The sequence below is a fragment of the Delphinus delphis genome, chromosome 6 (assembly GCF_949987515.2).
Source record: "Delphinus delphis chromosome 6, mDelDel1.2, whole genome shotgun sequence".
In the NCBI taxonomy this organism is placed as follows: Eukaryota; Metazoa; Chordata; class Mammalia; order Artiodactyla; family Delphinidae; genus Delphinus; species Delphinus delphis.
The window spans coordinates 20,544,101-20,569,534 of NC_082688.1; the positions used below are offsets into that span (position 1 = coordinate 20,544,101).

The 25,434-nt window shown below is 42.1% G+C and overlaps 2 protein-coding genes across 2 annotated transcripts in view; one reads left to right on the top strand and one right to left on the bottom strand.

Moving 5' to 3' along the window:
• Window positions 1–69: 69 nt before the first annotated feature.
• CDC26 (cell division cycle 26) lies at window positions 70–9,715 on the top strand. The gene is made up of 4 exons (XM_060013330.1): window positions 70–248; window positions 2,891–3,000; window positions 3,472–3,593; window positions 9,280–9,715. Exons 3-4 carry the CDS (start codon window positions 3,513–3,515, stop codon window positions 9,454–9,456), a joined length of 258 nt encoding a protein of 85 aa, XP_059869313.1. The 5' UTR covers window positions 70–248; window positions 2,891–3,000; window positions 3,472–3,512; the 3' UTR covers window positions 9,457–9,715.
• Window positions 9,716–11,863: 2,148 nt separating this feature from the next.
• Window positions 11,864–25,434, bottom strand: part of SLC31A1 (solute carrier family 31 member 1) — a 29,337-nt gene continuing 15,766 nt past the window's right edge. Inside the window, exons 2-5 of the mRNA XM_060014296.1 lie at window positions 18,801–18,964; window positions 18,220–18,292; window positions 16,678–16,846; window positions 11,864–15,178 (exon numbers count right to left, since the gene is read on the bottom strand). Of these exons, the coding sequence (XP_059870279.1) occupies window positions 14,977–15,178; window positions 16,678–16,846; window positions 18,220–18,292; window positions 18,801–18,932 (576 nt within the window). The 5' untranslated portion in view covers window positions 18,933–18,964 and the 3' untranslated portion in view covers window positions 11,864–14,976. The remainder of the gene's footprint in view (window positions 15,179–16,677; window positions 16,847–18,219; window positions 18,293–18,800; window positions 18,965–25,434) is intronic.

Below are 25,434 nucleotides of genomic sequence, written 5' to 3' on the forward strand. Positions count from 1 at the left end.
CCGGAAGTGGGCCGCGGGCGGACGCAGCGTCCTGGGCGGCGTGAAGCATGATGGGAATCGTAGTAGGAAAGAGTCTGGGCGCGTCGAGTGGTTTGTTCCGTGGAGCCTCCGAGAAAAGCACGCGAAGGACAGGGTTCTGCGAGGAGAGAGACTCAGAGCAGTCTGGGAATTGTAGTCCAGTTGGCTTAGCCGGAGATTCGGGGTGAGCGCCGAGGTTCCGGGAAGGGGCTGAACAGGTCTGAAAAGAGGTAGGTGCGGCGAGTCGCGCGGCTACGGACGGAACTCGGGGAGTGAATAGACGGCTTCCGGGGCCTGCTGTCGCTCCGGGTCCTGCGAGGGGCTTTAAGTCCTACTGGAGCGAAGGACCGTGTTGCCATGGAAACCCTCGCTCTGGACCAGCGAGTGCGGCCTTGGAGCTGCGGGGGTGCTATTCTCTTCCGCTGTCAGGAAGTTCTCTCGGCGGTTTCTTCTGAGCTGGCTGGGTTTTCGGTGGATTTGGGCAGTGGCGAGAGAATAAGTTCGAAGAGCCCTCTAGCGCCAAAGGAAAATAAAGACCTGGCGGAGGAGCCAAGGCCTGATTTTGCTGTCTTCAGCCCGGTCTGTCTTACTTCGAGTGAGATGATGAATGTGAGGCGTCAGGTAAACTGCACGCCAGCAACTCTGCACAGCCCCGTGTGCGCTGGGTGCTGGGGCATCAGAGATGGACAAGACAAGGTTTTGTCCCCGTGTCGGGGGTGGAGATGGTCAAAATATTGGTGTTTCCCGAGCTGGACAGAGCCCCCTACCCTCCCCGAGGACAATTACAATAATAATGCCTGTTTATTGAGCGTTTACTAAATGCCAGGTTATGTTACAGGAATTTACGCTGCAATACGACATTCAGTCCATACAACAATAGAGTACAGGTACAGACGAGGAAACCATGATCTAGTGAAAGGTGAAGCTGATGGTCCAAGATCAGTGGCGATGGGATTAGAATCTGTGCCCTCTGCCCTTTCGCCTCCAGAACAAGCACTTTTACCCATTACTCTATACTGCTCCCTAGTGGCGATCTTTTCATAGTTTGCAGAAAAGTTAAAATGTATCACAGTTTCTTTTTTTCCCTTTTTAAAAATAATTAATTAATTATCTTTTGGCTGCGTTGGGTCTTCGTTGCTGGGCGGGCTTTCTCTAGTTGCGGCGAGCAGGGCCTACTTTTCGTCGTGGTGCGTGGGCTTCTCATTGAGGTGGCTTCTCTTGTTGCAGAGCTCAGGCTCTAGGCGCGTGGGCTTCAGTTGTTGTGACACGTGGGCTCAGTAGTTGTGGCGCACAGGTTTAGTTGCTCCGCAGCATGTGGGATCTTCCCGGACCAGGGATCAAACCCGTGTCCCCTGCATTGGCAGGCAGATTCTTAACCACTGCACCACGAGGGAAGTCCCTGTTTTTTCTTTTAAGCAATCTCTCCCCTTGAAACTTTGGCTTCCTCTACCTTTTGTCTACTTTGGAATCAAGATAGTATCTGTATCAATTTACATTCCCCACCAACAGTGCAGCACTATTAAAATAGCCAGGACATGGAAACAACCTAAGTGTCCATCGACAGATGAATGGATAAAGAAGATGTTGTAAATATATATAATGGAATATTACTCGGCCATAAAAAGAAATGAAATTGGGTCATTTGTAGAGATGTGGATGGACCTAGAGTCTGTCATACAGAGTGAAGTAAGTCAGAAAGAGAAAAAGAAATATCGTATATTAATGCATATATGTGGGATCTAGAAAAATGGTACAGATGAACCTATTTGCAGGGCAAGAATAGAAAGGCAAACGTAGAGAACGGACGTGTGGACATGGCGGGGAAGGAGAGGGTGGGATGAATTGGGAGATTAGGTTTGACATAAATACACTACCATGTGTAAAATAAATAGCTAGTGGGAAGCTGCTGTATAGCACAGGGAACTCAGTTCCGTGCTCTGTGATGGCCTAGTTGGGTGGATGGGGGGGAGGGAGGTCTAAGAGGGAGGGGATGTGTGTATGCGAATGGCTGAGTCACTTCGCTGTGCAGCAGAAACTAACACAACATTGTAAAGCAATTATACTCCAATAAAAAAATAATAAAAGAAAAAAAAGATAGTATCTGATTTAGTACAAAGCAATTTGAAATGTAATGTGCCATTGTTTCGTGTTGATAACATCACTTGTATCTGTCCCAAGCTTCATGGTAGAAGGAGGAGACATTTCTTCCTTTGTATACTTCACAGTCCCTAGCTATATCCTAGATACATGTAATAATAATTTATATCTGTACATATTTTAAAGGAGGCTTCACTTACATCATTTTCATTTAATCCTCACCATGTGACCTATATATAATTTTCCCAGGAGGCTGACTTCTGTTTTTGGTTGCTCTGCTGCGGCATGCGGGATCTTAGTTCCCTGGAGAGGGATCAGACCCGTGCCCCCTTCAGCAGAAGAAGAGTGTAGCCAGTTTATTCAACAGAACATTTAATGGCTGGTTATTGCAGACATTCTCTACTGGACGCTGTGAGAATATAAAGATGATGCCATCAACAGCTTTTAAACTCAGTTGGGGAGTTTTATTTTCTTCTAAAAAAACCCAGCTCTTCTTTTTTTTTTTTTTTTAAAGCATAAGCATTACTTTGGGTTTTCAGATTCTAGAGTGTTCTCTTGAGCTTCTGTGCATACTTGTTCTCTGCCTGGGATGCCTTTAATCCTCTCTGCCTGCCCTTCACAAGGCAACTAAGACATCATCTCCTCCAGGAAGTCTTCCACATCCCTGTTCACCCCACTGGATTGTGTGTCTGTGTGATGCCATTGCATTACCCTCATCAGAGTTCTAATTACAGTATGCTGCAATTTTCCATTTATGTGTTTGTTTTCCCCACAGACTGTGACTATGCCTCTTAACTCTGTAGCTGGAGCATAAGAACTGTTTGTTTCATGAATGACCTATCCATTTAGGACCTATTTAGACCCTGAGGATAACCCTGTGAATTGGTGAGTTAGAGGGAGTTTTCATAAGACTTAGTAAACTGATTTTAGCATTCGGGAGTGATCACAAATCTCTCATAATTCCCACATACTGTTGATCAAATTTAATGGTTTGTATACTCTCTACTAACTGTACCGAATTAAAATGTGATATTTTAACGTTATTCTCTTAGCTAAAATATTTCTTTGTGAATGGAGCATGAGATTAAAGTGATTGTTGCCTAGAATCCTCTTTTACAGGCAGCTTGCTATTTTAAGTTCTGGAAGAAAGAGCTTTTGAGAATTACAGAGTGGTGGATCTCCATCACGTAATAAAAATGTAATAATGATACACGTAAAGACTTAGAAGTCAATGTGTGAATCCAAATGAGTCTTTTGTATCGCCATTTGTTTTAGTGTGCCTGCTTACAAATTGAACATATTTGTAGCTGAGATTTATCCCTTCCAATTTTTCCTCCTCTCTGCCATTTTTAACAGCTGATAGTTCACTGGGTCTGTCCCTTAATGTTGGTTTCATTATGCTGAGACGAAAACCAACCCGTCTGGAGCTGAAGCTTGATGACATTGAGGAGTTTGAAAGCATTCGAAAGGACCTGGAGGTAAGAGTGCAACTTTCAAACCGTTAGGAATATTTAAAACAATAACTCTAACTTTTGGACTCCAGATTCTTATACCAACAGCTTATTCGAAATCTCTATTTAGATGCTTTACAGGCACCTTAAACATAATGTATTAGTTTCCTGTGGCTGCTGTAACAAATTACCACAAACTTGGTGGTTTAAAGCAACAGATATTTATGCTTTCACAGTTCTGTAGGCCAGAAATCTGAAATTGGTATCACTGATCCAAAATCAGGATGTCAGCAGGACCATGCTCCATCCAGAGGCTCTAGGGAAGAATCTATTCCTTGACTATTGCAGTATTTGGTGGCTGCTGGCATTCCTTGACTTGTGGCCATATCACTTCAGTGTCTGCCTCCGTGATCACACTGCCTTCTCCTCTTCTGTCTGTGAAGTCTCCCTCTGCCCCCTCTTATAAGGATACCTGTGTTGGCATTAAGGGCCCACCCAGATAATCCAGGATAATGTCCCCATCACAGCATCCTTAATGTAATCACATCTGCAAAGACCCTTTTCACATACAGGGCAACAATTACAGTATCCAAGGATTAGGACCTGATAGCTTTGGGGGTCATTATTCAGCATACTATACTTAACATGTTAAAACAAAAAACTCTTGATTTCTTCCTCAAACGAGTTTCACCTCAGAGTTCCCTGTGTCAGTATCTAAGTAGTTGCTCAAGCCAGAAACCTAAGAGTCAATCTTGAGTTCTCCCTTTCCCTCACCTTTTATATTCAATCTGTCCATAAATCCTTCGGCTCTATCTCCAGAATATTTCTAGAATCTACCCATACCTTTTCATCTCCACCATTAGAACCCTAGTCCAAATAACCATCAACTAACTCTGTACAGTTTCAGTAGCATCCCAAGTTGTCTCTCTACTTCCTTTTTTTTTTTTTTTTTTCCGGTACACGGGCCTCTCACTGTCGTGGCCTCTCCCGTTGCGGAGCACAGGGTCCGGACACGCAGGCTCAGCGGCCATGGCTCACAGGCCCAGCCGCTCCGCGGCATGTGGAATCTTCCCGGACCGGGGCACAAGCCCGTGTCCCCTGCATTGGCCGGCGGACTCTCAACCACTGCACCACCAGGGAAGCCCTCTACTTCCATTTTTGTGTCTTCAATCCATTCTCCATCAGGTGTCTAGAATGATCTTTAAAAAATTTCAGATCATGTCATTCTCATGCTTAAAACTCCTCAGTGGTTTCCTGCACTTGGAATAAAACCTCAGTTCCTTTTCATGGCCTACAAGCTTTTAAATGTTCTTTCTCCTTCTGTCACTCTTTGCCTTGCCCACTGTACCCTAGGCACATTGGTTTTCTTTTATTTCCTTGAATATGCCAAACTATTTATAACTCATGGCCTTTGCACATATTATTTTCCTCTGCCTGGAGTGCTTCCTGTTTCTTCGTGTCTCAGTTTGAATGTCACTTCCTCAGTCTGAAAGGCCTCTTCTGACCGTATCCAACTTAGGTGTATCATTCCTACCCATGCTGCCTTCATCTCATTAGGGTCTCTCAAAGCACTTTATTCTTTTATTTCATACCACTTATTCTAATTTACAATGATTTGTTTGTTTATTGTAAAATCATTTATATTAGGAACCCTGATTGTAGAAATCATGTCTGTCTTCTCCACCGTTGCGTTCCCAGCATCTAATACATAGTAGGAGTTCAATATGTATTTTTTTAAATTAATTAATTAATTAATTTACTTTTGGCTGCACTGGGTCTTTGTTGCTGCGCACGGGCTTTCTCTAGTTGCGGCAAGCAGGGACCACAGTGAGAAGCGGTGCGTGGGCTTCTCACTGAGGTGGCCTCTCTTGTTGCAGAGCAAAGGCTCCAGGCGCGCAGGCTTCAGTAGTTGTGGCATGCGGGCTCAGTAGTTGTGGCTCGCGGACTCTAGAGCATGGGCTCAGTAGTTGTGGCACACGGGCCTAGTTGCTCCATGGCATGTGGGATCCTCCCGGACCAGGGCTTGAACCTGTGTCCCCTGCATTGGCAGGTGGATTCTTAACCACTGTGGCACCAGGGAAGCCCCAATATTTTTTTTTTTTTTTTTTTTTTTTGCGTTATGCGAGCCTCTCACCGTTGTGGCCTCTCCTGTTGCGGAGCACAGGCTCTGGACGCGCAGGCTCAGCGGCCATGGCTCACGGGCCCAGCCGCTCCGCGGCGTGCGGGATCTTCCCGGACCGGGGTACGAACCTGTGTCCCCTGCCTCGGCAGGCAGACCCCCAACCACTGCGCCACCAGGGAAGCCCCCCAATATGTATTTTTAAGTATAGCCTTACGCCACGGTATTAGATGCCCATTGATAAGACTTAAATTCTTTTTTTGGCCTTCAGAATGAAGTCCAAATTCCTTAGGATGGCATGTAAGGCCCTTTGTGATCTGGTCCTTGGTCATCTCTCCACTTTATCTTCCACTGCTGAGCTATCTTTAATCTCACTGCCTATGCACACTCTGCTCTTTTCCTGAAGTGCCCTTTATGGTTCAAAACTTCAATTGTAATGAGTCTCATAAAGTGTTAGTCTTATACCAAACTTTGACTCTGCAGAGTCAGCTCACTATTGAGTTACTTTTTTTTTTAATTGAAGTAATTTTTATGACTGAGTAGTATTCCATTGTGTGTATGTGTGTGTGTGTGTATATATATATACACCACATTTTCTTTTTTTTTTTTTTTTTGCGGTACGCGGGCCTCTCACTGTTGTGGCCTCCCCTGTTGCGGAGCACAGGCTCCGGATGCACAGCCTCAGCGGCCATGGCTCATGGGCACAGCCACTCCACGGCATGTGGGATCCTCCCAGACCGGGGCACGAACCCGTGTCCCCTGCCTCGGCAGGCGGACTCTCAACCACTGCACCACCAGGGAAGCCCTAAACACCACATTTTCTTTATCCATTCATCTGTCAAGGGACACTTACGTTTCCATATGTTGGCTATTGTAAATAATGCTGCGATAAACATGGTGGTGCACTTACCCTTTTGAATTAGTGTTTTCTTTGGATATATACCCAGGAGTGGAATTGCTGGATCATATGGTAGTTCTACTCTTTATTTTTTGAGAAACCTCCATACAATTTTCCATAGTGGCTGCACCAGTTTACATTCTCACCAACAGTGTGTGAAGATTTCCTTTTCTCCACATCCTCTCCAACACTCATTATTTCTTGTCTTTTTGATAATAGCCATTCTAATGGGCATGAGGTGATATTTCATTGTGGTTCTGATTTGCATTTCCCTGATAATTAGTGATGCTGAACATCTTTTCATATGCCTGTTGTCCATCTGTATGTCTTCTTTGGAAAAATGGTTATTCAGATTCTTGGGTTGTCTGTTTTTTTGCTGTTGAGTTGTATGAGTTCTTTATATATTTTGGGTATTAACCCTTATCAGATAAATTGTTTGCAAATATCTTTTCCCATTTGATAGGCTGTCTTTTCATTTTGTTGATGGTTTCCTTTGCTGAGCAGAAGCTTTTTAGTTTGATATAGTCCCATTTGTTTATTTTTGCTTTTGTTTCCCTTGCCTGAGGAGACATACTCAGAAAGATACTGCTAAGAGCAATGTCAAATAGCATACTGCCTATGTTTTCTTCTAGAAGTTTTATGGTTTCAGATCTTACATTCAAGTCTTTAATCCATTTTGAGTTAATTTTTGTGTATGGTGTAAGATAGTGGTCTAGCTTCATTGTTTTGCATGTGGCTGTTCAGTTTTCTCAACAGCATTTATTGAAGAGACTGTCCTTTCTCCATTGTATGTTCTTTGCTACTTTGTCATAAATCTATTATCCATATGTGTGAGGGTTTATTTCTGGGCTCTTAGTTCTGTTCCATTGAGCTGTGTGTCTCTTTTTCTGCTAATACTGTGCTGTTTTGATTACTGTGGCTTTGTAGTAGAATTTGAAATCAGGGAGTGTGATACCTCCAGCTTTGGTTTTTTCTTTTTCCAAAATTGCTTTGGCTACTCGGGGTTTTCTGTGGTCCCATACAAATTTTAGGAATTTTTGTTCTATTTCTGTGAAAAATGTTGTTGGGATTTTGATGGAGATTGCATTGAATCTGTAGATTGCTTTAGGTAGTTATAGACATTTTAACTGTTAATTCTTCCTATCCATGAGCATGGAATACCTTTTCATTCTTTTGTATCTTCTTCAATTTCTTTCAACAATATCTCATAGTTTTAAGTGTACAGGTCTTTTCACCTTCTTAAATTTATTTCTTGGTATAAATTTATTCCTAGGTATTTTTGTTGTTTTTAGTCTTTCTACTAAAGGCAGTTATCCAATGGGTTTCACCCATTTTAGAGCAACTTAGGAGAGTGGGATAGTTTTTGCCCTGCACTAAAATAAAAACAGTAGAAAACTGGTATTTTATTTGTTACTGAAATTAGTTTGATTACATTTTGATGACTCTGGTTTTTTTTTTGGCTGCGTTGGTCTTCGTTGCCGCGCATGGGCTTTCTCTAGCTGCGGCAAGCGGGGGCTCCTCTTTCTTGCGTGCACGGGCTTCTCATTGTCGTGGCTTCTCTTGTTGCGGAGCATGGGCTCTGGGCGCATGGGCTTCAGTAGTTGTGGCACGTGGGCTCAGTAGTTGTGGCTCACGGGCTCTAGAGCGCAGGCTCAGTAGTTGTGGTGCATGGGCTTAGTTGCTCCGTGGCATGTGGGATCTTCCCGGACCAGGGCTTGAACCTGTGTCCCCTGCATTGGCAGGCGGATTCTTAACTGCTGAGCCACCAGGGAAGCCCTGACTCTGGATTTTGAAACAGTCAGCAGTTGTTCATAGTGGGAAGCCTTTTAAATGATTTCATTCTACTTGGATATTCCGACTTTCTCATGGCTTATAAGATGAAACGATATCATCCTGTGCCTTTTAGAACTTGTTTTCACAAAGGTGTTTGGGGAGAACTTTCTAATGTTATTTATTGGGTAATGTAGCCTAGAGAGTAACTCAGGAAGGTCATTATGTTTGTATATATATAAAAAGTAATACCTCACTTATTCACTATAATACTTTGACACTGGCATTTAAATGCTCACAGTTCAGCAGTAAGTGGTGAAGAATAGCAGTTATTCCAGAGATTAGTTTAGTGGAGCTATTCTTCTGGTAAGGAACTCTCAGGTAGTGGTAGTTGTGGGGTGTTAGTTTTTCTCTTTGAAAATGATCAAACTGAGACACAGACTTTGTGAATTCTGCAGTTACTTGTGGCTTAAGAGCCAAACCTTTTATCTGAAAACAAAATGAATTTCCCAAATCAGGCCTCATGATAAGATAGCACAAAACCTTCTTTTCCTGCGTTACATTTAATCTCATGGTGTCAGCTGAGCTGTTAATTTCTGGTGGTTATTGTTTTACTGGTCGCTTTATTTTTCCATCTCTTGTATGGACTTCCTTCTGTCATAGCCCTGATCACCCTGTGTTGTAATGGTCTATTTACCTGTTTCCCTGTTAGACTGTGACATCCTGGAGGGTAGGGGTTACATCTTTTATCGCTATATCCGTGTATCCCCCTTGTGCCTCTAACCATCTAAACCTAGGATTTCAGTTTATTGTTCTGTAGACCCGAACCCTATCCTTTACCCTGTGCCTAATACATGGTAGATGCTAAATAAATGTTTGTTAATGAATAGAATATTGCCTTAATACTAAAACTTTTATACTTTCAGACCCGTAAGAAACAAAAGGAAGATGTGGATGTTGTAGGAGGCAGTGATGGAGAAGGTGCCATTGGGCTCGGCAGTGACCCCAAGGGCAGGGAACAAATGATTAATGATCGAATTGGTTATAAACCCCAACCCAAGCCCAACAATCGTTCATCTCAATTTGGAAGTTTTGAATTTTAGAGGTGGATTATCTTGTGTGCCAGAGCCCTGGAATGGAGTAAAATGATGGCAGAAATACAAACAAGATTTAGAGAATTGAGTGCTTGCAGTCAAGCCGAATATTTTACGTCCTGCAGAGAGAGATACTTCTGCATGAGATTGCTGATGCTCAACTTTCACTCGGAAAGCTGAAATTCAAACTCTGGTTTGTCTCTGGAAAATCTGACTCGATAAAACTTGTCTGATTTTTGTTTTTAAAAATAAATATATTTTTGGAAAAGTGTGCGACATCCTTAATGAAGTATAATAGCACTGTTAAATTGCTACATCATTTTTCCCATCTTTATTAAAAGACCCTAAACAGAACACTTCCAGTTGATCCCTGTCACTGATTTTTAACTCGTTTATTCAACAAGTATTTATTGAGAGTGCCAGGTACCATTCTAGGCACTTGGTAACATCAGTGAACAAATCAAAGATCCCTGCCCTTGTGGAGATTAGATTCTCATGATTTTGTATAAACTCGATCAAGTTGTGGATTTCCAGTATCTTTACAGAATGGCTTTGTAACCAGTTTGGGTGTAATTTTGGGAGGACAGGCAGTGGAGTATCAGTATTACCGTCATTCCAGTTTTCCTTCCTTTCCCAAATCGCCTAAGTTTTTCTGACAAGCCAATCTGCCAGGCAGCTCAGAGGCTAATTTAGAATCATGTCTTATTGTTTTCACTGTTTAATTCAACTGCTGGGAACTGCTAACTGTGGTAGCAAGAACCTCTGGAATCATCAGTTCCAAAAAGACCTGTTAGCAGGATTTTACCCAGCCTTTCTGGGGCAGCTTAAGTCTGGGAAGTAAGAATGTGGGAGAGAGGCAGGAATAGAGGAGGATGTACAGTTTCCCTTCTTCCTCCAACCATTCTTACAAAACCTCTGTTCTTCCAGTTTTATCTGGGATCTCCCATTCATTTATCTTAATCTTGAAAACACAGCAAGAATGGGTTCCAGATAAGGAAATTGAGTTTGATTATTTTGAATCCTACAAAATTCAGTCTGGAAGGGCAAAAGAAAAGGATCAAACAAGACTGCTTCAACATGTCACTGTGACTTCCCAGCATGAACAGGCACAGAAGCATGAAAACATGGTGCCCCCTGATACCAATACTCAAGAGGAATCTGGGTGGAAGACACTGTACCAAGTGCTTTATGCAGATTATCTCATTTATTTTTTATTTTCTTTTAGATTATCTCATTTAATCTTTAACTCTTACAAGGTGAGTACTTTAACCTAATTTTATAAAGGCAAAACTAATTCTCAGCTGTTAGGGGATAGAGCTGAGATTTGAACCTGGGCAGAATGATTTTTGAACCTGCGCCTCTAAACCTCCTTGCTACACTGCTTTCCTGGTCTCCCACTAGTAGGTCTCACTCCCTCGGGGTAGAGTGAGAGGTTGCTGTTTCAGTTCTCAGGAAATATCCATGCTATTTTATTTATAAAGAATGAGGCAATTACCAGATTAGTAATAAATCTGAGCAGCTATAAATCTTTTTATTTTTTTGGCCGTGCCACGCGGCACGTGGGATCTTAGTTCCCCAACCAGGGATCGAACCCGTGCCCCCTGCAGTGGAAATGCAGAGTACTAACTACTGGACCACCAGGGAATTCCCTGTAAATCTTTTTTGACACCACTGAAATCACATGTATCGATTCTTTATTTCTTAGGTCCTAGTGTTCATTTCTGGGTTGCCCAAACCCAAGAAGATGGTCAAGTGCTTGTGAAGAGATACCAACTGCAGCCAGAAGCACGTACCTTTCATTTTCCTGAAAGCTGGAGTGACAATAATCAGGAGATTAATTCAAATAGGTACTATTATTGCCTTTTTATAAATGAGAAAACTAAGGCTTAGGGATTATTAAAATAACTTGCCTAAGGTCACACTTCTAGGAAGTGGTGGAGCTACGAGTCAAAGCCAGGTGTACCTGACTCCAAAGCCCATGTTCATCACACTACAGTCTAGGAGTGGTGCTGAATGGCAAGATGCCCATCTGGGGGCCAACAGGAAAGGCACAAAACACCACCATTCTGGCAGAAAGCAGACAGGCAGGGCCAACTCCTAGCCTCTCACCTGACAGCATAAACACAGGGAAGCGATTATATGACAAGTTCGCTTTTAAATTCAGGAATCCTTGGTATACTGAGATACTGCAGCTTCATGAAGACCCTGTCTCCTGTGCAAAAGGTCATGTAGATCTTCTGGCATGTTCAAGGCTTGTCATGTAGAGTAGGAGAGTAGGAGGAGAGTGAGATGAAAACATAAAGGGATCACGCCACCTAAAAGATGGACATCTGAAAAACCGATGATAGTGACCAGACTCCATGTGAACAATGATGAGACCACTTATTCTGATATCACTCTGGGGAGAAGACATGCATAGAATCACAAAATCAAAATATTTATTTGTTCCTTTGCACATGACACTGTTAAAACATTCCTACTACAGCAATACTGCCCTCCAGGAGCTTACAATCTAAAACAGTCAACATTAATTGTAGACCCAATGATTAAGGCATATATGAGATGCGGACTCTGTATCTTTAGGTGTATCTTCTGAAGGAAGCAGCTGGAGAGGGCAGGATCAACATTAAATGACATGAAAGTGTACTCCCTGCTAACTCCCTTTCCAGCTTCTACAAGGAACCCTTGTGGCTAGAACCCAAAACCAGTACCCCACAGCCTAAAAGGGAATTCCAGACAACCCTACCATAGAAGTAGTGAAGAAACCTTCATCTCTAATTCCCTGGTGGACAGAGAGGACTCTGCTTGTGGGCAGTGTGGGGCTGAGTGTTCTTCCAGCATAGATTGGAGACGGCACCTAAGATGCTGTAACTTTGTGGATGGTACCAGGTAGCCCCTTGCTCAGCCTTATAGAAATTCCAGTGGGACAGTTGCTCCTCAAAGTGTGCTTAGGGTCTCTATCAAGTTTTACAACTTCTGGTTGGTATCTATATCCACATCTACTGCACAGCATTATCCACTGCATCAGGAGGGTGAGGGAGATTTAATAAACCAGACACATGGGATAAAAAACTGAAAGAAAGGGAAAAGGAGAGCAGAATAAGGGGCCAAAGATATGGGGATACAGCTTCTAATAGTTGTGAACAGGAGGAAAAGGAATTTGGATTCAAAAGGAACAAAGAAGTCAGGCACTAAATTCCAAATGAACAGGGTTACAGAAATGAAAGTCAACAAGATCATTATATTATCACGATCCAAGAGCTCAAGAAAGATAGAATTTAAGCTTCACTTTTTTTTTTCCTCGCTAGTTTCTTCCTTTGGCAACCTAGCTCAAGATCACTACAATTCAGGTTTTTCATGAGACTCTATCTTGAATACCTGAAGACTTATCCCAAACTGATGTTTCTCTCCCGAGAGTTTGAAATTCACAGCATTTTGTCTAAACTGGCCTTGATTTTTCTTACCTTACTGATAAGGTCCTGTTCCTGAAAGGGTATTTTATAACAGATCATGTCAAGATTTCTAGAGAGTACCCGGATCACTATTAAACATTGATTTCTCAGGGTTTTATTATTCCTTGGCTTCTGAGGCAATAACAGGCTATTTGTACCTTAATGTTGGATTTTTATCAGTACCTGTCATTCCCTTTACTTATGCTAAGTATCAGCACTACAAGGGGTTGGAATGAGAGAAAAACATAAAACTCTAAATGTTGGTTCTTAGATTTTAAGCTCGATCCAGTAAGCTCATAACCCTCTCTTGGTTCAAAGCCACGGAAGTACACATTTCTCGCCCTCCAATATTTAACTGGCACCAACAGAGAAAGTACAAACTTCAAAACCACAAGAGGCCAACAGGATAGCTGTGTTTTGTCTCTCCTGCCCTGAGGCACAACTGGAGTCTAGCACCAAGGAGGGCAGGATTTAATAGACCAGCACAGGAAGAGTCACTTTACAGAGGTAGGTTGGACTGGGAACAAGACTGCGGTGTAGACTAACAACAGAATAAAAATCCAATGTGATTCTTACTGAGGAAAGTATTTTTGGCCACTTGTGATCTAATTAAGTCCCCCCGAGAGTAACAAAGATGGTCATGCAGAGAGTGAGGCTCTGCCTGGTGTGGGCATGGATGCCCATCAGCTGACCACACCCTAGGCCTCTCCAAAGAGAGGGCTGGGCTTTTGCCCCTCCAGCCCATGACTGGCTCATTTACATTGCAGATCAAAGATTCTCAACCTTCAAGCCATTTCCAAGAAATTACAGATCTTTAAGAATAAGGACTAGTGATTTCACACATGCTAATAAAAGTTACTTTGGCTACAGCCCTTTGTGCTTGTGTGCCTGGGCACAAAAACACAGTTGGGGCTGAATAGATGTTTGTGGAATGATTAAGTATTGACCAGCAGCATTTAGTACATGAGTTAAGCCCGGAAACACCACCAACTGATAGCAAGTCAAATTCCTGTGCCCAGTACCAGGTAGCTCACCCACCAGGTGATACTCCCTCAGTTGAAAGCAGAGATGCTCAAAGTGTGGTCCCCTGATCATCAGTAGGCACATCACCTGGGAGCTTGATAAAAATACCAATTTGGGGGCTCTGGTCGAGGCCCAGCAATCAGGGCTTTAACGAGCTCTCCAGGTGATTCTGATGCATGCTGAGGTTTGAAAACCACTGGTTTAGAGGCAGAGGCATGAAAACAATAGTGGAAGAAAATTATTTAAACGCTTACTTCAGTTGTGACATACGAAGGTACCAAGTCAAAGTAAAATGTCAATGGTTTCATTTTAAAATATCTATTTTCTCAAATTGATTGTCATCTTTTTTTTTGATTGACAAGTTCATTCTAATCAAAATGTTAAGTGGGAACACAAGTTGATGAGTCAGCCCCCCAAGAATGCACACTCCTGCAAGGTCTGGGCCTGTATTTATACAGTCTCAAACCACCTCTCTGCCCCCTACAGAGATTTCAGTGCAACACTTCACACCTAGGGAAAGGCACAATCTGTCTCCCACTCATTGAGTCCAAAGACTAGAACGTATTTTTAAATGTTAAGTTTGGGTTCTGGGCTTAGCTGGGCAAGACTTTTCCTCACCTGCCATCAATCCTGGCTAAAGTTAATCCATTTCCATCACTGACCCAGGAAAAACCCACCAAATTCGCAAACTGTTAAAAAATAAGAACAGAAGACTAAAAAAGGAAGCAGGTGATCAAGCCATCAAATAGAAAGCTACCTGGATTAGATAAGAACATATAATTTGGATCTAAGATAACGGGGGAAGAGAGGACATCTCATGGGTGGCTTCACCTCAAGAGAAATGGGAAACTCAGCTCATTAGGGAAAAAAGGCAGGGAGGTTACCACTTTAGCTCAGAGACTGTAAGCTAAACCTCTGTTGAGCAGGCGTGTGTGCATGTGTGCGTGCGTGTGTGTAAGGAGATAAGGAGTAAGAAGAGGAGATTGGAATCCTGTCTTCCAGTCTTGAACTGCTTTCCACTGCAATCGATAAGGCCACACCATAGCGTTAGACGTTAATGGCAATGTTCTGTGATGTCCACTACCACTGCCTTCTTCCAGCTGAAGAGAAAGTACCCCATGCCAGCCCCTGCCGCTACAGCAATGCAGAGGTACCCGTTGTAGGTCATGAAGATGAGCATGAGGAAGTAGCTGATGACCACCTGGATGATGTGCAGCACTGTTTGCAGAAGGTGAGGAAAGCTCAGCATCTGTTGCCTGGAGAGTAAACAGGGACACAACAGTCAGGGCCCCAGGCGTGTTCAGGCAGCTCTGCATGCAGATCAGGAGAAAGGGGCAACAGTTGTAGTCACGAGCTCAGCTTGAGCTGGACTCTCTCACAGCCACCCTGGCAACTCATGGGTACTTGTGTCTCTGCAGGTTGTTTATTGTCCTTGGAAATGAAACATGATAGGGTTGTGAGGTTAATAAGCATCGGCCAGATATGATTATGTGGCAGCAGGAGGAATGCTCTTCAGGAGGAGGGGAGAGGAAGGAGGAGTAAGCTGACTTACCTCCACCTTGGATACTGAAAGGGATGACCCACATCCTCCCATACTTATTTGCCTGAACTTTCTCAGGCCTTCCACCTTTGCAGAGTTCATACTCTAAAAAATTGGAAATAGAGGACTTCCCTGGTGGCGCAGTGGTTAAGAATCCGCCTGCCAGTGTAGGGGACACGGGTTCGAGCCCTGGTCCAGGAAGATCCCACATGCCGTGGAGCAACGAAGCCCATGTGCCGTAACTACTGAGCCTGCACGCCACAACTACTGGAGCCCGAGCACCCTAGAGCAGGCACGCCACAACTCCTGAGCCCACGTGCTGTAGCTACTGAAAGCCGTGCGCCTAGAGCCCGTGCTCCACAACAAGAGAAGCCACTACAATGAGAAGGCCGCGCACCGCAACAAAGAGTAGCCCCTGCTCGCCGCAACTAGAGAAAGCCAGCATGGAGCAACGAAGACCCAACGCAGCCAAAAAAAAAAAAATTGGAAATAGAGTTGAGGGTTGGGTGGTACAGTAGAAAGTTTTTAATTAGGGATCAGGAGACCTGGCTGTTTATCCCCTTTGTCACTTACTCGTTCTCTCACCTTAGTTAAGTCACAATGCTTGGCCCTCAATAAGCCCAATCACTGGTACAATTGGAATAAATAATATTGTGCTTACTTGAGAGCAGGACATTGGTCTATAGGATTCCTTGAATTCCAGTTTAGCTTTAAGACCTACATTTCTATTATAACTAAATCTTAAGCATTTGCCAATCTGTGGGAAAAACCAATAGTCATCCATATACTTGCTTAGGTGGAATACAGACATTAATACAGTCTTACATTGTAACAAAATGAGACTAGAGCTGGGCAGGCACAACTTTTTATAGAAAGGAATGAATTGGATTCTGCCATTCTTCTATACCCTGACCTGAAATTTCTTAACTTTATTATTATTTTGGCTAATATGTTAAAATATGGATTCTTTTCCTTCTTCTAAAGTGACCAATACTTAAAATTTGGAATAAATGTTCATATTAGCAGAAGGGTTCCTATCATTCCTCTTTTGGCCTGCTAATGACCCACAACCCCAAGCCTCCAAAAACAGTTTTGATCAAGGTCATATAGAATCATTAACTCAAGAAGAGGGCTGTTGCTAATAAAATAGCTGCTTTCCTATTTAGCTGATTCAGCTCTCCAGAACTTCCATCTGGATCTGTTCAATATTCTTACCCAACAGTTTTGTGGGTCTCCATAAGGATGGTTCCATTCGGTCCTGGGACAGGCATGGAATTGTACCGAATGCTGACTTGTGACTTGCGCAGGAGGCCCTCTCGGGCTATCTTGAGTCCTTCGTAGAACATGGCTAGTAAAAACACTGCCACAAAAGCTCCAGCCATTTCTAAGTAGGGAGGGAAAAGATGGCGGTAATGTCAAACATGCAAAATCATTAGCTGGTGTGCTCTCCAAGCTAGAAAGACAACACAGAAAAACTGCTACACTTTTTTTTTTGGGGGGGGGGGTTATGCCACGTGGCTTGTGGGGTCTTAGTTCCCCAACTAGGGATTGAATCTGGGCCCATGGCAGTGAAAGCACCGAGTCCTAACCACTGGACTGCCAGGGAATTTTGAAAAACTGCTACTCTCTACTCTTAATTTCAGAGTATGTTATATTGTTACCTCTTCAATCATACAGATGGAAGAGAAGAACTAAGATGGTGTCAGTGAGGACTACTGCCTCCACTGCAGATCATACTCATTTTCTGATTAAGATACAAAAAAAATGAACAACAATAACCTTTTGGTCTGGCTGCTTGATGTCATTAAACTAGCTTGTCACACTGAAACACACAATGTAGAATATGCAAAAGAGGAATAAAACAACTTATTTTGAAGTGCTGACAATTTCTTGAATGGGCGTTTCAATCTAAGTCTTTCACACTGTGAAGCACTGGTACCAATATGAATGTAGTCAAAACTGATTTAACATACTACCAGAATTAAATGCTTCCCTTCTTCCCTAAACAAATTGATTTTGCGGGTCCAAAGATTTATCTTGTACCTAAAGTGGTCCACCTGACTACTGAACTTGTGCAATTTAAATTTAAGGCATACCAACTCAACATTATAGACACACAAAAACTGGGTGATTAGGTACCCCAAAACTAGGACTGCCCCTAAGATGGGCCAAGGAGTCAGGAATGATGTATACCAGTTTGGTAAGCTAGAAAGAGAACTGGATTAGGCAGGAATAGAAGCCCTAGGTCCCTGTCCTAGCTCTGACATACTAACTTTATGGGATTTAGGACTAATCATTTCACTATTTGAAGTTTAGTTTATCTGTAAACTGGAAGGATTGTACTTGATTAATAGTTTTTAAGCTAGGGTTATTTTGTGGTATGTATATATATAATGCTTTTTATGTCATTTGAGCTTCGACTATAGTCTTATATCCAAGAGCAATAATTTATCAAACAAGGAAACACTCTGGAAAAAGATGAAAGGAAATGGTCTGCAAAAGACTCCTACCTGGTATCTAAATTATGTTTCAGAAATTCTAAAACATACACATGCTATTTAAGGGAGGTTTACTGTAGGACCAAAATAAGCACCGTGTATCCTTACCTTCCAGGTAGGAAATAGGAAGCAAGATGGTTACGATCATAACCATAATGACTCAGTAATTATGGCAGGAAGAGGTGTTGGGTTTCCAGATTCTCTGTCACTGTCTCTCATGTGAGTGTCACCTTCAAACAAAACCTGATGGCTTACTCACCTCCAGCTGTATTGATCACCAAACCAGAGAACAATAGTTCCACATTTTTAAAGCCAAAGTAGAAGGTCATAGGCTGCCAGGAAACCAAAACGTGTCAATTAGAAACAACTGAAGCTTCTACGTGAGAATTTCAGGTCAAGAAGCTTAGAACATTTAAAAGTAGCAGTTCTGGGTAATAAGAGGCATTCACTGAAGTGGGAGGCTTTCTCCCTCATTATAGTACAGTATTAACCACAGGCACTTCTCCACATGTATTCTCCTTTGTCCCCACCGTCAACTTTTGTCTTTTTCTCTTTTCTACACAAAGTGTAAAAGACCAGAACTTAATCCAGAAAAAGGTCATTTTTGACAGAAAGGAATACTGAAGAAAGAACCATAGAAATCTTGGTTCTGGTGTGGCTCTGAAACTAACCTGCCATATAATCTTGGTCAAATCACTTGACTTCTCTAGGTCGACCTTAGTTTTTTCTCATTGGTAAATTGATCTTTAAAGATAATCATCTTCCAGTCCTAAAGTTCGATTATTTCTATTCCCCATGTGGGTGGGAAAGGGCCTGGGCTGCCTCTCCTGTGGCACTTACCATCATCATCATCATGTGACTGTGGGAGTGGGAGGCTGAAGAGGTCGGGTGATGGTGAGAAGGTGCCATGGTACTGTTGTCGTCCCCACTGCTCATCCCCATGCTCATCCCCACGTGGTGGAAATGGCCCATTTTTCCGGGAAAAGTTGAGTCAGCAGAAGATTCTTTTAAGAAAAAGAATTACATATAATAATTAAAAATACAAAATCTTGATTTGAAAACAAAATCTTCATGATGTTTTATCTTGTCCTTTTTTTTTTTTTTTTTGGCCAAGCCGCACGGCATGCAGGATCTTAGTTGCCCAACCAGGGATCGAACCTGTGCCCCCTGCAGTGCAAGCACGGAGTCCTAACCACTGGACCACCAGGGAAGTCCCCAAATCTTGATTCTTGATAAATTGTCTATGTGGGATTTCAGCCAGTGAATACATGCTCTCCTAGCCTCTTTACTCATAATTATTTTTTATAATATACAGATGGAAAGAGAAGTAACTGTACTAATAGGGATCACCTCTGGAGACTGTGGCAAAAGGGATTTGCACGTAGGGTTTCAGAAACCTAACTCTTTTTTTTTAAACTAATTTTTATTGGAGTATAGTTGCTTTACAATGTTGTGTTAGTTTCTGCTGTACAGCAAAGTGAATCAGTTATACATTATCAGAAACCTAACTCATTCTGCAGAATCACTCCTTTACTAGATATGTTCAATGTATGTTCAAATTTAAACATGAGATAAAGAGAAGAAAAGTAGCTTCTTCGGGTTGCAGGAAACAATTTGTAATAGTGGACAAATTCATGGCATTAATGAAATTTAACTGCTTTTCTAATCATAAATGTCAGTAGATAAAAAGCAAGTATTTCAAGATAATTCACCTAATTGGATGGCCTGTGTTCAATCAGGATATTAAGAATACATTTTCACATATAGGACAACCAGCCTTCAGCTAATTTAAATTAGAAGAAAAGGTCTATTGCTGCCCTAGGCAAGCAGTGTGCCCTGAATTTAGATACAGTATCAATCCCAGCAGGGCATTAGAGCTGAGAACACTGAAAACAAGGTATAAATTGGATATTCGCTATTAAATTAAGTCTAGACAACCTGCACATTCATTCTTGTGTCTTTACTATCACTTCACTATTTTACTGCAAAAGTCCATCTGAGACATAATCCAAGGAGCAAAAACTCCTATAGCTGGGGTGGGGAGTGGGAAGTTGAGGAAGGTGGAGAGGGAGGTGTTGGTGGATTCTCTTAAGTGTCCCTCAACTCCAGTTTGTGGAGGAAAGAGTGCTTTAGAAATTCCAAGTAGATATTCATGTTCATGAGCCTAAGTGTGCCTCTTATTATTAATTATCAAGCTCTTACACGCACCAAACTCTGAGCTAAGTGCTAGTAATTCAACAGTGAATAAGACAAACAAGGTACAGGATGGAGAAACAATAAACAGAACACTTTCATGAAGCGATTAGTGCTGTGATGGAAAGAAACAGGGTAATATGGTAGTATCACTAAGAGGTTGAAAAGAAGCATACTTCAGATAGGAAATTTATACAGATTCAGGGAGTCTTGGATGTCTAATCAAAAGCACAAATATTCAGCCATCTATTTTCCCCTCTTCAACTCCTATCCTATGATACTATGGCAGCAAGCTTAAAAAATAGGTTCTTATTGGGACTTCCCTGGTGGTGCAGTGGTTAAAGAATCTGCCTGCCAATGCAGGGGACATGGGTGCGAGCCCTGGTCCGGGAAGATCCCACATGCTGCAGAGCAACTAAGCCCGTGCGCCACAGTTACTGAGCCTGCACTCTAGAGCCCACGAGCCACAACTACTGAGCCCGAGTGCCACAACTACTGAAGTTGTGGTGTGCCTAGTTGTGAAGCCCGCGTGCCTACAGCCGGCGCTTAGCAATGAGAGAAGCCACCGCAATGAGAAGCCCGCACTCCCTGCAACTAAAAAGAAAGCCCGGGCGCAGCAACAAAGACCCAACGCAGCCAACGTATAAATAAATTAATTAATTTAAAAAAATAGGTTCTTATTTCCAGCAAAGGAAAAGGCAAAGCATCAGTTACCGATAATCAAAATTCAACTCTGAATTTAAATAACTTTCATGCCAGACACTTTATTACTTCATAATTGGGGAGCTGGACAAGCTGGTATTATTAATACCATTGCCATAAAGGGACTAGATTGGAGGTACAAAGAGAGACACAATAAGATCTTTGTCCACAAAGGTTTTATAGCGAACAGCAAAAAACACACACACACACACACAAATAATCAACAAGCGAGAGCACACACAAAGTTTCAATGATGGAACAAATGGTAAGAGGACAGCAGTTTTCAGATAAAGAAACATAGTAGGATGGAGAGATCACTGGTATCTGAGTGATCATAAATTATGATGTTGAACCAAGCAAATAAAGTGAAATAAGAATGAAAATACTTTTGCCTGCCAAGAAAATTGATAGCACATCCTCATAAAGAGTAGAAGTCACAAATTTTGTTCTCTTCTAATAAGGGTCTAGAAAATGATTATATCATAAGAAAACCATAAAGGATAATTTCATTTCATGTTATCAACATGAATCCTGACCTTTTATTCAGTGAATATTGGTGGAGTGCCTTTTGGTGTAAGAGACTGAGGGACATACAGAGATGAACCAGACATAGACTCTTTCCTCATGGAGCTTCAAGGTTAAAAGCTAGAAGGGGAAACTGAACAGTCATAATTTTCATTTTGGGGCATAAAATGAAACGCAAAAGGCCAATTAAAAAGGCAAGAACACAGCACCAGAAACTAAAGATTTGTACCCTTGATTTCCCTGATAAACTTTTATAGTCTTCCCATCAACAGGTTTTTTTGAAGACCCAAGGTTCCTAATTGTTCAGGCACCTCATTACCAATCAGAGACACCTGCTCAGTGAAGATCCATAATCAAATCTCTTCAGACATATCAGTGACCCAGTAATTCATATGCCCGAATCTCAAGAATGCCTTTCAAAGTATGCACCTATTTTGAAATGTCATCTTGTAGGATACATTTCACATTGAAATATACTAGGAAATAGAGCAGGAATAGAATCTATTTCCTTTCATTGCCGATGGACAATGGATTTCTTTCTTCTTTTTTTTTTCTTAAAAAAAAACCCTTTATCAGGGGACTTCCTTGGCGGTCCACTGGTTAAGATTCCGTGCTTCCACTGCAGGGGGCACTGGTTCGATCCCTGGTCAGGAAACTAAGATCCTGCATGCCCTGCGGCAAAAACAAAACAAAACAAAAAACAAAAAGCCTTTATCTTAATTTTTTTTTTTTTGGCCGCGCCATGCGGCTTGCGGGATCTTATTCCTTGACCAGAGATTGAACCTGGGTCCCCTACAGTGGAAGCAAGGAGTCCTAACCATTGGACTGCCAGAGAATTCCCAACAATGGATTTCTTATAACAGAATCCTACGCAAATGTCAGTTTTCTGTTAGCTTCTCTCCTGCAGAGTATGCCAGCCAAGACCACTTGCAAGCCCCTTTCTGCCTATCCTGTCTCCCGAGACCACAAAGTGACTATCGACACATGTGGATAGTTCATAATAGCTCCTGCTTCTAGCATAGAAAACTTCTTTGATTTTTAAGGAAACAGAAGAGAAATGGTCTAGGAATTGGCTATAGAAAAAAATCAAGTATGAGTTTCTATGGAAATTTGTTCATACGAAATAGGTGAGAAGTTTTATTTCTCAGGAAGGCTTTACACTATTCAGTTTTTAGGGAACATTTAACTTCAGCTGGGTACTTGAAGTTGGCTATATGCCAACTTCTTTGTATTGCCCTGAATACTATTAGATATGGAAAATGAAATGGCACATTCTACATTGAATGCCATATAGCTTGCACTTCTTTCTGCCTTCCCCTCTCCTCCATTTAGTAAGTATGGTGCAGTATTTATAAAAATAGGTTTCAAAACTTCCTTGTATTCAAGGGTCTAATTCCTTCTCAGTCTACTTCTGAGGATCATGAAAAAGAAGTTTCCTCTGTTCCTGCCAACACTCCCCCCCAACACACGCATTGTAAAGCTTAACTAGAGGGCCAGATTCTTTGCAAAATCTAGCATCTCTAGAAAAATGAATATCAATTTATAGACAGAAGTTAGGGAATTAGCAAGAAGGCTAAATTCTGATACCCATTCTGAGTCTTAGCACTGACCTTACTTCTAACAGGTTTAGTCTAAACTTCAAATTCTCTTTTATCTTCCTGGTATTGCACAATGATGAATAAGAAACAATAATCCATAGGGACTATGGAGATTAGACCCCACAGAAAGACTACACAGAAGTGGTCATACATCTGCCACATGGGCCCTCTCCTCCAGCTCAGACAGATGTAATCTGGAGTCTCAGATAATTCTTCTGGAGAATGCCTCCAGTCTTTCCTGACTTCAATGATAAGGAAGAAAGTTTTTATTCTTTTTTTTTTTTGTGGTATGCGGGCCTCTCACTGTTGTGGCCTCTCCCGTTGCGGAGCAATAGGCTCAGCGGCCATGGCTCACGGGCCCAGCCGCTCTGCGGCATGTGGGATCCTTCCAGACCGGGGCACGAACCCGTGTCCCCTGCATCAGCAGGCGGACTCCCAACCACTGCGCCACCAGGGAAGCCCAGAAAGTTTTTATTTTTAAAATGATTAGGGTCGGGACTTCCCTGGTGACACAGTGGATAAGACTCTGTGCTCCCGATGCACGGGGCTCGGGTTCGATCCCTGGTCAGGGAACTGGATCCCACATGCATGCCACAACTAAGAGTTCGCATGCCACAGCTAAGCAGCAGGCGAGCCACAACTAAGGAGCCCATGTGCTGCAACTAAGGAGCCTGCCTGACGCAACTAGGACCTGGCCGAACCAAATAAATATTTAAAAAAAATGATTAGGGTCATGTTCCTTTTTTGATTTGTAAAAACATTAAACAAAGGGAAATCTATCTAGTCACTCTTCTGCTTTCTGTAGTCATTATTTATGATTGATGACACAAGCTTTTGGCAAGCACAGATAGGGGAAATTCAAGGTCAAAGATAATATACTACCATAAACAGGGACTCATGCTTATGGGCTATGTTCATGTGATCAAGTTTCACTGGACTAATCCTGCCTTTTTATGACCTGTATGGGGCCAGCAGATATTCTGAGATATGGCTCTGGCTTTGTTTCAAGTGCCTCTATAGGTGAACTTTGAAATTCTCCTATGGCTTTATGAATTCTGCACTTATGTTGTTCTTTGGGGGAGGGAGGTGGTAAAGGAGATGCAGGAATAAAGGGGAGACTTTGATATAATGCAATAACAAATAGGGCTTAGGTGCCTCTCCATAACTTGGCATTCCAGGCCAATACACTGGAGTTGTTTAGAAAAAAATGTAGTAGTTCCCAGGGAAGGGAAATACAATTTGATGAATATATATGGGGAAGACCCTTCCCGTTGATGGCTATGATGTTGTTCCACTCATCCTCTAGGCCCTGGCCTCATATTCTTACTCCAAATTGACTGGCAGAAAAGTGGTCATAATTGTTCGAATATAACCACACCATGCTTTGGATATTTTAGCTGCCTTTCCTTGGCTTGTGTCCCTCTTGAGGTGCAGTAATCATAAGGATACTTACACCAGTTTCATTTCCAAAAAGTATCAGGCTGAGTAAATCATAGGTTTACACAGGTTCTAGCCAGAACTGGCAAAAACTTTTGACTCCCAAAGTTCTGCCGTATCAGTGTACTAAAAACAGTTCAGTAAAATGAGGCAGTAGAGGTAGTGAGAAGATAAGTCAGGCCAATAAGAAAAGAGGAAATGGAAAAGACCTTAAAAATCACACACACAGAGTTCTCCCCAGACTAAATGTGGCAGGTGATAGGAGTTGATAGGGCACTTGCTACAATTGCAGGTTTATAAAGACAGAACTCTGGAGAATAACTGCCAAAACCCCACCACCATCACTACCACTATCATCAAAAAAAGTAAAAAAGAAAGAAAGAAAACTTAGATTTTATCCTTTTAAAACTCCTTCAATAAAACTAAGGCTACCATTTTCTCTTCTAACTTTGTGCCTTTGTTGATAATAAAAATAATTCCAAGGGATCATCTACAACAACAACAAATTCTCACTTGCTTTTCTTTGTGTCAGTGGTTGGGTTGAGATGAGAAAGATGTTGATAGACCTGGCAGAGAATTAATTTAGTGATTACTTGCAGATTTCAATATTATTTTCTCTTTCTTCACCATATACCAAAGTGAGCTCTACTGTAAGCAGATAGTGTAGGGAGTCCCCAGAGAAAAGAGCCAGATATAGCTTTTTGATATAAGAGAAGCCATTTTAGGCCAAAGCCATCTTGTCATCTAAGCCTGGCTACCATGCTTGCCCTTGAAAAGGTCTCAGTAATAATGACCTTAAGGGAACATAAGAACAAATGACTGTTTATCAGGCAAGAGCAGTAACAATAGCAAAGATAATAAACCAGTTGCAGGATTCCTTGAAAGCACTTTTTGTGGAAAGAAACCAACCTATGCACAGTCTACATATTCAAATAATAAGCAGAGTCTATGTGGCTGTATTACTCATACATCAGACTAATGGGATGCATCAAAAGTAACCAACTTCCAGAGACACAAAG